Below are 14,784 nucleotides of genomic sequence, written 5' to 3' on the forward strand. Positions count from 1 at the left end.
TCCCCTAGAAGCAGAACTCCTAAATAAAGATACATAAAAAAGATCAGTAGACTCTCCCTGAATCTGATGGTTTACATCCTTGAATTATACATCACTGCCTGCAAGCCATACCTCCAATCTGCACTGCAATCATTAAAATAATCATTTTTTTATTAAGTTTGAGATAATGGAATTGAAACCTTACTTTTCCCCTCCTACAGATCTAAAAAAATCCTTACCCCAGTGTCTGCATGAGCATTTAACAATATTTGGCACTTTTGTTTGATATTTTACTCGTGGCAATATTCAAGAAATAACTATCTGCATCACTATTTGCAATACCAATGTGGGATTTCAAAAGAAATCAAGCAGCTTTAGCTCTCAGATTTGTTTTAACAGTCTGTCTGAAGATGAGCAAAGACAATATTGTAGCAGCTTATGCTCATTTAACATTTGGAAGGTTGTTTTTCTTTTCTTACTCCCCACAGCCATATGGATTAGAAACTCATTTATTTCTCTTTGTTATGAAAACACAATCTGAAGTGGAAGTAGGTAGCAAATTCAAAAAGAAGGATAATTGTGCAACAAGTAAGCCACTGCATAATCTCATTATACCATAGATGGGGTTTGACAATAAGACTGACAAGACCATTTTGAATTAAAAGTAAACAAAATTAAAATGTATAAAATGAAACACGTTCTAACATAATGTTTAACTGCAGCAAGAAACAACTGAAGCTTAAAGCTTAGTAAAATTTAAAAATGAACCAGCTCTTTGTAGGGACAGAAGGATAGAAATAACTTGACAGGATAAAATCGTAGACCACAAGTACCAATATTCTTCCTTTAGTCCAAGCTGCTAGCCATTGGGAACCAAGGAAAGATGCAACTCTGCTCTAGAACTGTACCATTCAATTTTCCATGTGGATTTTGGACATCATCTGTCTGCTGTTGTGTATCTTTTACTCCAAATAAAATTCATGTGAATAGAAAGTGATGAGCATAACAAGGCTTATTAATTATTATTATTAGCTACAAAGCTAATAGGAGATAAATGGGTTGGAATATCAGAAACTAGACTCTGAATTAGATGACCAAAAATTAAATATTGCTTGATATTTATTTGTTTTTAAAAAAGTAGTATTTGTTTTGTTATGATTTTGATATCTTTGAGTTGCTTCATTTTATTTTTACAATCAGATTACAAGTTCCAGAAAAAATAAAGCAAGTTGGGTTGCTGGGGTTTTTTTTCCTAATTAAAAAGCCACATTTAACACACTGAGATCAATACTTTGAGAAAACAACTTTACCATACATAGCAAGGCAAAAGAGATTTTACAGTACATTTTTAGTACTCAGAATACCTTCTTGAGACTTAATGGAGTAATGCTAAGGCTAGGTTTTTTATGTTTGTTTCCTTTTTACAGCCTTTTATCTTGTCAAAAGCTAAATTAAATTACTATCTAAACACTTCCAGTGTAGTTCTTTATATTCCACTGCTTTGTTCATATCTGCAACAATATATAGCACACGTATTTTAAGTCTTCTGTAGAAACTTAATTCTCATTACTGAAAGAACATACCCAAATGCTTTCTTCTTGACGATACTGCTTCCAGTTTCGTCCACCATCACTAAACATCAGAAGGTAGCTTGTTACCCAGTCGGAGCTCCCGTAACCCCCTTGAGTAGCAACAGCAGTAATCTCAGTTCTTTCACCAAGATCAATCTGAAGCCATTGATATTTATTGGACACAAGTGGTGACCAGCCACCAGCACCTTAAAGAGAATGAAAAAGATTGAAATGTATTTGTAAAAGAAGCAAGATAACACAAAGCTTGTATATGCAAAAATTAATTCGAGTAACCTGATCTAGTGAAAGATGTCCTTGTCTAAGACAAGGGTTTGAAACTAGATGGTCTTTAAAGGTCCTTTCAAACCCAAACCATTCTATGATTCTATGATTCTAATTCAAGATATCATTTCACCAAAACTGTCTTGATATTATTTAATAACTATTATAAAAATTTATACAGTTTACTTGATATATGTAATCAATTATAACTATTAAAAGTTGTGAATTTATTCACTCTCTTCTTTCTCTGTTTTGTAATGAATCTTAAAGAATAATTCTTATCCAATTAGACTCTTCAAGTCAAAACCTCAGAATTTTGTTTATTTGTTTTATACATCTCAATTCATTTTATATGGACTAGAAAATCTCCTGAGGTCTTGTCTAACCTGAATGCTTCTGTATCACTCTGTTCTGTGAGGCCTTGATACACAGATTTATATATGAAGGCATAACGCACAGTTAGATGATAAATTTACATATGCCTCTTAAAATGATCAAACAATTTGTAGGCAAAGCAGTAAAAGTATGAGGTATATATACATGCAGTTTCAATCAGGAGGCAGACTGGTTTTCAAGATGAAGTTTAACCCAAAACACATAGCTATATATAAAACTCCTATAGTATTTTAACTAATCAGAAAGACATATTGAAATTAAGAAAGACACCATATAAATTCTAGGAAAGACATGTTGAAATTAAGAAAGACATCATATCAATTCTGTTCTCTCTTGTCTTCCTTAGTTTGCCTTTATATACTCAGATCAGGCTACTGGCTTGTCTGTGAAGTTGGATGGAAAAGCCCAAGGGTAGGTCATAAACTATCTCGTAAGAGAAAATGTTGGTTTACGAAAATATTTTGCAAAATATGCAAGTATTCAGACACGGTTAGCATCTGGTGGGTTTTATTAGAGAATGGAGTGACAACAAATGACAAAAGATCCATTTTGTAAGCACAGATTTAGATCTAATTCAGACAAACTTACAAACATAAGAGGCACCTTGAAAAGTTCTTAAAGCATACAGACACAGAACAAGAACAGATATATCTAGTTCCCACAACAACCAATAAACACTGTATTATGTGGAAATCGACAACTGCAATCCAATCTTATGCTTGTATGGGCTTCAAGATGCATAATATTTCATGAATAAAACATCAAGTATGGTTTAATTCTGTTCAGGGTCATGAGTCAAGTCCTTAACATTACCTCCTCTAGAAAAAACGAAAAGAAAAACAAATTGTTACTTAGGGATTTAAACCTGTCATTTAAAAAAAAAATGGTGGGAAATCATATGGGTGTTCATAAGCCACAAAAAGTGAGGTTCATTCTACAGAGCAAAGTAAGTGGAAAGACCTGAGACAAATACGTAAAGCTCCATGTATATAACAAGTCCTTTGTCCACACATTTATGAACTAATTAAAATATAACAGATTTAAGTCTATAGGTAGAGTTAAAAACTGTGTAGAATTTAAAATTTTTTTTTTAGCTCTTTATCTAAATCAGGATTTAGAACTTCATGTAAATACTTTGAGATATTTTGCCTTAACTCCCACTGAGTTTCTCCTTTTATTCATTTCTTCATAAGAAGAGATATCAGTTCCAGGATATAATTATAGACTTTTCTACACATGAATTTTCTGTGGTTTCTTTATGAACCTGTTTGTCATGGAAACTGTAGCTGAGTGAGGATTTGAATTTTCACTTAATCATAATTAGTGATATAATTATTTAGCAAATTAATTTAAAAACAGCTACAATTAGTCTCAGCAGTGACTTAAAGGCAACCATTGTATCCCATCCATGCTGTTTCTCAATAAGTTTAGAATATTTTTTTAAAAAAGATTATAAGAAAACAATTCTGAAGGAAAATTCATATCATATAACTCAAACCCCCCCCATGTTTGCACATGCAAGTTGGCGAAATGGTCAAGAATTAACAGTTTCTGAAAATGGATTCCTTCAAAATTTGACCTGTCTCTAATAAATGTGAGATCTGACACAGAATATGTTTTCCTTAAGTGAACACTTAACTGACTACATCTAACAGAAGAAATATAGACACATCTCTGGAAATGAGGGTGGAGAAAAGCATTTGCCTAAGATAGGTATTCAGTAAAAATAAGTGTAATGTAAAAGTGGTATTCTGCATTTACAAGGAGGCAAATGTAATTACGAAGACTTTGTCACATCAGTCTTCACTGAGAATGAGTGTGGGGCAGTGGTTGTCCTGGCTTGGCTGGGATAGAGTTAATTTTCTTTCTAGTAGTTGGTATAGTGTTATGTTTTCAATTTAGTATGAGAAGAATGTTGATAACACAGTGATGTTTTTCAGTTGTTGCTATACTAAGTCAAGGATTTTTCAGCTTCTCATGCTCAGCCAGCAAGCAGGCTGGAGGGGCACAAGAAGTTGGGAGGAGACATAGCCAGGGCAGCTGACCCAAACTGGCCAAAGGGGTATTCCATACCATGTGATGTCATACCTAGTACATAAACTGGGGGCAGTTGGAAAAGGGAGGGTGCATTGCTGCTCGGGAACTGACTGGGCATTGGTCGGCAAGTGGTGAGCAATTGCATTGTGCATCACTTGTTTTGTATATTCCAATTCTTTTTTTATTATTAATTATTATTAATTATTATTATTATTATTATTATTGTAATTTTATTTTTATTGTTTTTATCATTATTATTTTCTTTCTTCCTGTCCTATTAAACTGTTCTTATCTCAACCCATGAAGGGTTGGGGTTTTTTTTCATGATTCTCTCCCCCATCCCACTGGGTTGGGGGGAAGTGAGTGAGAGGCTGCATGGTGCTTAGTTGCTGGCTGGAGTTAAATGATGACAGTGGTGGTTAGTAATTTAAATTGAATCTCCTACTTGGTGTATCTTACTTCCCAAATCCACAGATTAAGTTAAATGATATAAAACCAGAATTAGAAAAGTCTGTTGTTAACTATTAAGGCCTGAATTAACTAAGTGATTATTTATTACATTAAAACAGGAAATAACTCATCATACCATACTCATATTAATGAAGCAGGTGTACCCCGGAGTACCAGTGGGGGTACTGGTACTACCCCGGAGCGTCGGGTAGGGACGCCAGGCCTACACTGGAGCATCAGGTAGGGATACTGGGTCTACTCCGGAGGGTCAGGTAGGGAGGGCGGGTCTAACCCTGAGCGCTAGTAGGGACAGCAGGTGTACCCCAGAGCACCACTAGGGGTACCGGTACTACCCCGGAGTACCAGTGGAGGTACCGGTACTACCACGCGGGATCAGGTAGGGATGCCAGGCCTACCCTGGAGGGTCTGAGTTTCAACACCTGTTGGATCTGGTTAGTCATGCATCTGTAATAATCAGCAACAAAGTAAACCCATAAAGATATTTAAAGATAGTTATAAAACAGTTTACTACTTTCATGAAAAAAAAAAAAAAGAAAGAAAGAAATAATCAAGATTTCAGATGTACCTCATTTTGCACTGAGGACAAATGAATTTTTTTTGTAGTCTTCCCCTCCCCCCAAAAGAGCAGAGATATAACTAACAATAATACACAGCTCTGGATAAAATACTAAAAATATTTCTGTAGTCCTCAGTGACACCATGTGAGTCTCCTTTCTAGACTAGCCATTCGTCTCCCACCCAGAAGCTCTTGGTTTCTCTATGTCTTTTCCATGATCTTGTTTTCACTAATCTTTCTAAAACAATATTAGTGCCCCAAGGGTACGAAAAGAATTTAATAGCTCTGCCCAGTCTCCCATGGGTCTTCCCCCATATGACCTGCCCATTTGAGCTCAGCCAGCCCGTCCTGCTCCCTGACATACACTTTCTGTGTTTTCATTTAGTTTATGAAGTGAAAGGGCCTCATTACACAATTCCTCACCAAATACTTTATATGATATTACATCTTACATCACTAACGTATTTCTAACAATGTATTAGTTACTGTAAAACCAAGACTGAAAACAGAGCCTACCACAAGTTTGTTCTCTGGGAAGATGCCACTGAGGCCTCCAACTTTTCTCAAGCAGCACTCTCAGAGAAATGTGGCCCATTCAGCCTCTCCCCTGAAAGCAGGCACATGCACAACAAGCACATTTCCAGGTCAAATACAAGTTCTAAAGATAATTAATGCAAGATAAAGATGACACTGAATTTAAGACAATCTCCAAACTACTCGGAAAAATCCCTCACCCTCCTTTCAGGTAAATTCAGTTCTTCATGAAAGTCTCCTCTTTCCTATTGAGAAGTTTCCCCCTAGAAATTCCCATGTAGCAGCCTCCATTTGCACTACACTCATCTTTACACAGCAGCCCCTGCCATGTCCCATCTCCTCCCACCTATGCTGATAGCAGTCACTCAGTGCCAACAGATGTTAAGGAGAATACGGCATACAACTCAACAGCAAGGATTTCTTCCTTCAAGAAAGTAACAGGGCAGTGTGGCAGTACATTCTGCCCCCCATCCTGCCAGCAGGAAACAAAACTTCCAGGAAGGGAGAAGGGGAAGGAAACCCTGGAGGCTGCAGGTTGAAATTTGAACTGGCCAATCGAGATGCCCCAGGTACACCAACGTGACCTTCCTAGCCAACAGAATTAAATGACCACTGGTCAGATTCGACAGGGGTATAAATGGGGTCCCGCCGGAGGACACGTGGGAACCAGTCCTCCTGGGAGCAGCGGGTCTGCAGTTGGGGACTCCCCTTCGGGTCGGGGCACGGCCCGAGGTAACTTCTTGAGGGAGAGAGCCCTCAGCTTTTAGGGGAGTGATATGCACAATTTGAGTCATCACTTTAAATCTTGGGGACTCTGAAGTTGGCCGTGTAGCATTAATTCTCTTTACATCATTGAGCCTGTGGTTTTACAAGATGTTACTGGACTTCTAACTAACTTTTGCTGAAGAATACATCTGAGTTTTAACACCTGTTGGATTTGGTTAGTCGTGCAACCATACACGGGTATTTGGGGCAGAGTTGCTGGGTGCCTTGGTTGGACAGGGCATCATGAGACTCCTTCCAACCCACCAACCTTGACAACCATGTCCATGTCATCTTGTATTGCGGAAATCAACGCATAAAAAACCAATTCACCATTCCAGCAGCTCTTTGTGAATGATGTAGATGCTCCACTAAAATGAGAGGCCAAGCAGTCTCTAGGGGCTGAATTCGGGCTATAGTGAGGTTGGGCTGAAATAATGTGCCAAAAAGCGTATTCATTCAGAGTCAGTAAACCAGACAGAAAATTCATGGCATTATGAAAACTACACAAAATGGAAAATCAGTGTGAATACAGAAAAAACTCCAGTAAATTTATTTGGCCCATAATCATTGTTAAATGCCAGCATATGGCTCATCATTTCCTAAGCAAGTCATACAACTTCCTAGTATTGATAACTGAAAACTAGAATTGTTTGCAAGACTTTCATCAAAACCTTCAGTTTTCCATTAAAACAACTGCATGACATTTTGGCTTCCAAAAACTTTAATTTTCCATCAAATAAAGTAAGTATCTTTTTGTGCTGTTTTGTTTATTTTTCAGGTCTGCCGCAAGATCTACAAATACTAATCAAATCAGTCACCTTATAAAGAAATCTCCTGCTCCCTCAATTCAAGCAGGGTCCTGAATATTTACCAGGGGATTCATCCTTTGACACCTTCCCAATTTAATTGAGTTAAAATCAAATCACTGATAAATCTCACATGCTCACAATTACTTTCTAGGAAGGCCTCACTAATATTTCACATGCTCTACCTTAAAACAGAGGAGGTCAAACAAGATTTTCCTTAAAATTACTTCTTCAGGAAGAGTAAGTGATATTATCATCTCCTCTGTGGTTTCAGTGGCTGCACCTCAACTGCTCTGTTGCAGTCTCCACAGCCTTATCTTTATGTCCATACTGTTTCATCTTTTAGTGGCTGTGCAGAGCAGTGTGGCAGCATCAGGCAAGTAAGAAAACTTTGTGAACACCCAGCCTGGGAGGTAAAACAAGGGCCTTCACACCCACAATCTGGGCAGTCCACCTCCATAGCATATACTCTATCTGTGGCACACACCACACAAGAGCAGACAACTTAACTTTTAGTATGAAAGTGGATGAAAGGATCCTCAGATCATCCACTAATGCTTCCAGGCATGCACAGCATCATCCTGCAGTGCCATGGTATCCAAAGACTTCTCAGAATACTGTGTCACAGTGGTAAATTTGGTGACAACTTTGAACTTTTTAATTGAAAGGGAGGGTTGTATCGTTTGTTGTCAACAGGAGTAGCCAGGCAGACAGTGCTGAGAACATAATTTTTAAAGCCCATCTGCAAAAACCATTTTCACTTGGTGACTGCAGAGCTTTGATCAGAATGAAGTGATAGAGCAACTTAGAAAGACCCAAACAAAAAATACCTGCAAAGCCAAGTCTCTGTTATGGCAGCACTACCTGCTGCCAGCTGACGGAGGTACTTCTGCCTTGCGTACCACATTTTCCAGAAGTTTTTGCAAGGCAAGCCACCAGGTAGCCTGTTCCCCCTCATCATACTGCACTACTTCCCATGGAAAGAAGAGAAAGAGGCACAGATACACAGGCTTCTAATGCCAGGGATAGTTGATTTGGGGGTTTACAATAAAGATGCAGTCCCAGAAGCCCTCTGTCAGCCCTTCACTGACCAATGCTACATAAGGCACATACAGAATAGAAATGGAGCAGAAGCAGAAAGATGTCTCCAACAGCCTGTGTGAAGCCACAGCCTGGCCTGGATCACCATTCAACAGCTGCAACATGTTTCCTGCAGCACTGCACCACTGTGGTTCACACGAAGCTTTCATCTGTCAAAGGCTCCTCAGGAGCTCTTCTGTCTGACTGTCCAGCAGCCAGCTGTCCTCCCAGCATCTGACTGCTACCTGCAGCATCACAGAGATGAAACATTTGCCCAGTCCTGCAAGAAACACTATTAGAGAATGTTAGCTCCTCACCCAGGACCTTACAGTCTTTTTTAAAGTGTGTCCTATCCTTGCAGCAAGATTAATGTGCATAACAATTTGTAGTGGTTAGCAGAATCTTTTTTGTTGTAGCATACGTCTGGGCATAGTGATGCATAGAAGTCAGGGGCATAATGGGTGGTCCAAAGGATCTTGTTGAAAACCAGAAAAGCTTGTCAGATGCTCATGCTCTGTGGTGTGGATGTTTCTGGGGAGATCAGGGGAGGTCCTCAAGAGTCTCTATGGGGATGCAGATACTGTGTACGTTAATCAAGACGTGCCAAAATGTATAAACACACAAGGGCTAAACTAAGACTGACAGGAAGAACATAACTTTGTCATCCCTAAACTTTTCAAGTGATTGATTTTTTAGTTTTCACCTTGATTCTCTAACCTTTCTTTTTGCCAGTGTCATTTATGTAAAGCATACATTTTCTTCAATTACCTCTCACTGTATTTTCTAACAGCCACTGATGAAACATCTTTCCTTGTGACCTAACAGCAAATCAGAAAAATCATTTTCACAAGGGAGACAACCTATAACGAGAGATACTTTTTGTTTGAGTTTCAGGGGGGGTTTAACCCTTTTTATTTGCAGCTGACTCTTACCAACATTGAGATTAGTTGCGTGCACTATATCAAAAATCTACATTCAGGCTGCAAAAACATGTAAGTTTCATGCTTGATTTCTCTTAAAAAAACCAAGCATTACACAGTTCCTTTTCATGAAGACCATGCTGACTTTAAGTTGCACTCACAGAAAATATATAAAATCTTCTGATTCTGTTTGACATTAGTTCTTCCTATTTTAATTGCTTTTTAATATAAATATTTTTTAAAATATTTGTACACATACAATGTAATTCTCTTTAAAGTACATTAATTTACTGAACACATCTAGAAACTATATATTTTTTCTGAAGTACTAACTCTTTTTCTTAACTCATGAATCTCTGTTTTTCAAGCCCATTTTAGTAGCAACTTGCCAGCTTGCCTTGATGGCTGACAGGTTAATAGAGTGTCTGCTGTTACTGGCAGGCTGGTTTCATCCAGCCTAGCAGAGGTTCAATCAAAGATTAAAGTTTCCATCAGTCACTTGTACATACTGATTGTTAAATAAACTCCTTCATTTTATGTAATATTCATAAATAAACTGAGTATTAAATGATGGGAAAATGTCCTAAGCTCTTGATATTTTTAATGCATTAAAATTGTTTGATTTGTTCTAGATTTAAAACCTAAGCAATCATTCAACTTTCATATATTATTGAACCAAATTTTGCCTTGTGAACATTCATTATTCTTGATTTCTCTTTCTACAATGTTGTAACATTCATTTTCAAGTCAGTTAAGTGACAATATATTGGGGTTTCCTTCCACCCTCCCCCCAAGTAATGCACAAAGCTTTTCTGCAGAAGTTGTACAAGGAAGTGTTCTTCATTAAAGTAATCAGCTTACAGTTTAGTCAACAATTTCTTAGTCACTTCAGTTGCTAAGCTATAAACAAGATTGTAGTCCTGTAATATGTCCCAGATTTAGACACTAAATTTACAGAAGACTTGCTTTCCTTCAGATTGCCTACATTTTTAGAAGATTTTCATTCTTATGCACTTCACATATAGTTTAAATTCTATGAGATTGTTTTCCTTGTTTCTGGAGGTTAAATATCCCCTGCCTTCTCCCATGGCCACCAATATAAATACATCACAATGCTGAATAGGTGTTATTTCCTCATCCTGGCTCCTGTCTGCTAGGATATGTGTCTTAAGGGCGTGCATTTTCATAATTCCTTCGCTTCACAAGGGTGGCGTTACCATTATCATTAAGACATTGAAAACAGAAAAATTAGCAAAATTAGCAAATAGCTACAAAAGAACAAAACTAGATATGAATGAGTGTCGTGGTTTAAGCCCAGCCAACAACTAAGCACCACGCAGCCATTCACTCACTCCCCCCCATCCAGTGGGATGAGGGAGAAAATCAGGAAAAGAAGTAAACTCGTGGGTTGAGATAAGAACGGTTTAATAGAACAGAAAAGAAGAAACTAATAATGATAATGATAACACTAATAAAATGACAACAGTAATGATAAAAGGATTGGAATGTACAAATGATGTGCAGTGCAATTGCTCATCACCCGCCATCAACACCCAGCCAGTCCCTGAGCGGCGATTCCCGGCCCCCCCTCCCCAGTTCCTATACTAGATGGGACGTCCCATGGTATGGAATACCCCGTTGGCCAGTTTGGGTCAGCTGCCCTGGCTGTGTCCTGTGCCAACTTCTTGTGCCCCTCCAGCCTGCTTGCTGGCTGAGCATGAGAAGCTGAAAAATCCTTGACTTTAGTCTAAACACTATTTAGCAACAACTGAAAACATCAGTGTTATCAACATTCTGCTCATACTGAACTCAAAACACAGCACCGTACCAGCTACTAGGAAGACAGTTAACTCTATCCCAGCTGAAACCAAGACAATGAGGAAAAGGCCCAAAACCTCAAATGCATGACAGAAAATACCCGGGAACTCTTACAGTGGACTTGGAGAGTTATATCCGGTTTAAAACTTAAACTTTCTGGCAGACAATTTGTTAGGTGATGCTTAAGCTTTCCAAACTGGTTCTCTATAGCTATCAGGCTGCCAGGCTCCTTCTGCTTCATTTGAAAAATTCTGAACTACAGAGAATAGAAATGGATATAAAGATTTCCCCTTTTTATGAACAGCACCCCCCTACTTGTTTATCCTGCTCTATGACTACTGTTGTCTATGTTGTTATGTAAACCACATTTCACACTCATATGTATATTCAGACCAGCTTCTTCACATGCAGTTCACTATACCATTTAGCCAGCATCACCATTTATACTACTTTTGAATTCAGCCTATTTTTTTGCTTATTTAATCATATAAACTGCAAGCAATGCATATAAGTAAAAATCCGGATTTAAACTAACACACATCATAAAGGATGCTTTCCTTTGATTAACCAAGCTGTGTATTTCCCGTACGGATCATTTTACAGAAGCTGATTTTAATTTGAAGTCAATAAAGTTGCACCAGGGATAAATTTGGCTGCACATACTACAAAGCAGATTTTCTACATGCAAGTAATTGACAACTGAGCCTTTCTAGCCTTAGAAAAGCCAAATGAAGTGTTTTAGAGCATTCAAAAAACCTAAAATATTGAAATATGATATTATTTCCTTTCTTAAGCTGAAAAGCAAGGCATCCTCTTTCACAAGTGAAGGATTACAAAACTATAGGCTAACACTTAAGTAAACAATGCAAGGGTTTAGTTCTCTAAAATTTTATTGACTGATAAATAATCACGAAGGGGGGTGGGGGAAATATCCTAAAAACAATGTTGAAGGATTGCTACCAGGCAAGAACCGTCTTGGTCTCTTAGAAAAGTCTCTTGAATAACAGAACTGGTGAAGAGGATGAATGCTGGGATTGAACCTTTTTCTTCTAGATTTTAGTTCTCCTGTGCTTGAATAAGGCAATCCAAGAAATAGAGCTCATGCAATTAGAAACCCCCATTTATACACTAACAGAGTGCAGGAAAAGTAATTATGAGGAACAACCTAAATAGCCAAAGATGCCAAACAGTGTAAATCACAACTTGGCCAGTTTGTCAGAAAGGCTATGCATAATCCATAGCAACAATGCTGTTCTGAGTCATATCTCAGTGATAAAAGACGCAGGCGTAAACATCAAAATTTGAAACCATGGATAAACTGTGGCAAGTAAAACTGAGAAGAGGATGATGGACCTTGAGCTATGAGTAAGAAATACTGGACACAGAATCATCTTTGAACACAGACAGAAGGAGGCAGAGAGGGACTGCTAGATCAGAAGCCAGCTCTGCAGTCAGTGCTCCATATATAAAGTTTCTGCATAGTATTTTTCAACCACATGTTTGATAGCTGCATTATCTTTTGCTTTTGATATAAGCAAAATCCTATTGCTTCCATTAGATTATTTTCAGCACTAAAAGGTCTTTCTCATACTCATGTATTACCTATATTTAAAGCTATCATATAAAATAACCAATCCTAACACCCAAAAAGACAAAAGAACATTCAATGCAGTGAAGCTCAGCTCTTCAAAAAGGGTTATTATTCCCTGAAGAAAGGCTCATGTCTATCTGATCCCAAAGAGAACAGCCTTGGTGTTTTCATCTCTGCAGGCTCCTTGCCTTCTTATTTTAAGCAGGTGAGTTTAGCAGCTATATTGTGTTGAGTTAAATTGTAAGAAAAAAGAAATATCTCTTTATTTAGATATTACTCAAAAGGTAGGCTTTGAATAGTTTGGGGAATTTAAGACTTCTGGTAAGCAATTACTTTCTGCATGAAAGAGACATATTAGTCATCTGGGGGAGACTAAAAGCAGTTGTGACCTGCTGATTTAAAAGTGTATAAACAGATTCCATGTCTGTGGATTCCAGGACAGTGTCATGGTTCAGTATGTTTGACATAACTGGATTCTGTAGGAAACCACTCAATATTTTAAGCTCTTCCCATCGATTTTAGTAGTGCTTAAATAATGTAAGTTGAATCTGGGAAACCAAGTAATAGCTGAAGCTGTCCTAACTATTAAGAAGAAATGGTAAAACAAATACTTCCAATTTTATGCATAGCTCTTTAGCTGTTTTCTGGTCTTGCCTTCATATTTTAAAAATGGACGGACTTAGGTTAAGCTCAATATAAGTACTAAGGTCTCAATAACAGAAACACAGAATGAAATCTTGGATAGATTTCAAGAATCAGAACAAGATTTCCCCTTCAAAGAGGTCTTCTGAATAGTGTTCTCTTTTAGGAAAACAATACTTACCTCCCTACATTGTAACAAAATCAGACTTTGTTGGGCTATATAAACTCTGAAGGTCCTGAGTACCACCCTTTCTTTCCTAACAGATGAGCCAACATTGTCTGGATGCTCTTGGCTAGTCTTCAGAAAATGTTGTGAAAGAATAACTAAAAGATGCATTTATAAAGGTGTTGTACTTGGGAAAACCCTACACACTAAAAAAAACAACAGAACAAACAAACAAAAAAATAACAAAAAAAGACACCCAACCAAAAAAAAAACCCAAACCAGAACTTCTCACTCACAAGAATATTTCATGAGATGCACTGTCTGAAGAAACACTAAGAAGTCCCACATGAATGGCATCTGATTCTGAAAGCTATAATGTTACCTTTGCTGTCAAGAAATGAGCCAAGAAGGCTTGCTTCTTGAAAGTTTAAGAATGAGAGGAATTTATCTGAGTAATTTCCAGGAATAAGTATAGAAATAACAGCTATTTGTTAGCTTATCCATGTAAGGAAGCTGTATTTTCCCAGTAGTATTTCATAGGTGGCATGCAGTGCTTTCTCAATGGAAATCAGAACTACTAAAAGATTTCAGGGACTTTTGAGCTAGGTAGAACATTAAAAGAGCCATATGAATGCTTCAGTCAGACAGACTCTCTTCTAAGGGAGGTGGGTGGAGCAGCTACTCCAGTGGCCTCAAATGCAGAACAAGCTTAATTTTGTAGGAAAATCTACCTTATTTTAAGATACTCTGAACCTGAGTATCAATGAAGAAAACAGGTACGATCTTAGAAGAGAGGGAGCAATTGCATTTATTTTCTCAGCTGTCAGAATATTTAATATGTAAAGATCTTAAATTTCAAAATTGTGGCAGGTATTATAAAATTAATGTTAGGTTTTAATAATAATTTGTGACAAGTAGCAGTTACTATGTCAAGAAAAGTTTCAGAGGCATTTTTGATCTGATTCAACATGACAGAAAGGTGCTGGAAAATAGTATTAATAATGACAAAGTTTGCTCTAGCTTCATGAAGCCAGTTAGAAGAATGTAGCTAACTTTATTTCATCCCCCTTCTGTGTTAACAGTAATTTAGGTAAATGAGTGAGCGAGAGAGAGAGCAAGTGAGTGAGTGAGTGAATCCCATTTTACATTCTATCTTCAGAAGGCTTTGAA

General features: G+C 37.6%; 1 protein-coding gene across 1 annotated transcript in view; it reads right to left on the reverse strand.

The window, feature by feature from the left end:
- CNTNAP4 (contactin associated protein family member 4) overlaps positions 1–14,784 on the reverse strand; it is a 250,869-nt gene that overhangs the window by 172,066 nt on the left and 64,019 nt on the right. Inside the window, exon 3 of the mRNA XM_075019693.1 lies at positions 1,563–1,756. Within this exon, the coding sequence (XP_074875794.1) occupies positions 1,563–1,756 (194 nt within the window). The remainder of the gene's footprint in view (positions 1–1,562; positions 1,757–14,784) is intronic.

Source organism: Buteo buteo, chromosome Z (assembly GCF_964188355.1).
Source record: "Buteo buteo chromosome Z, bButBut1.hap1.1, whole genome shotgun sequence".
In the NCBI taxonomy this organism is placed as follows: Eukaryota; Metazoa; Chordata; class Aves; order Accipitriformes; family Accipitridae; genus Buteo; species Buteo buteo.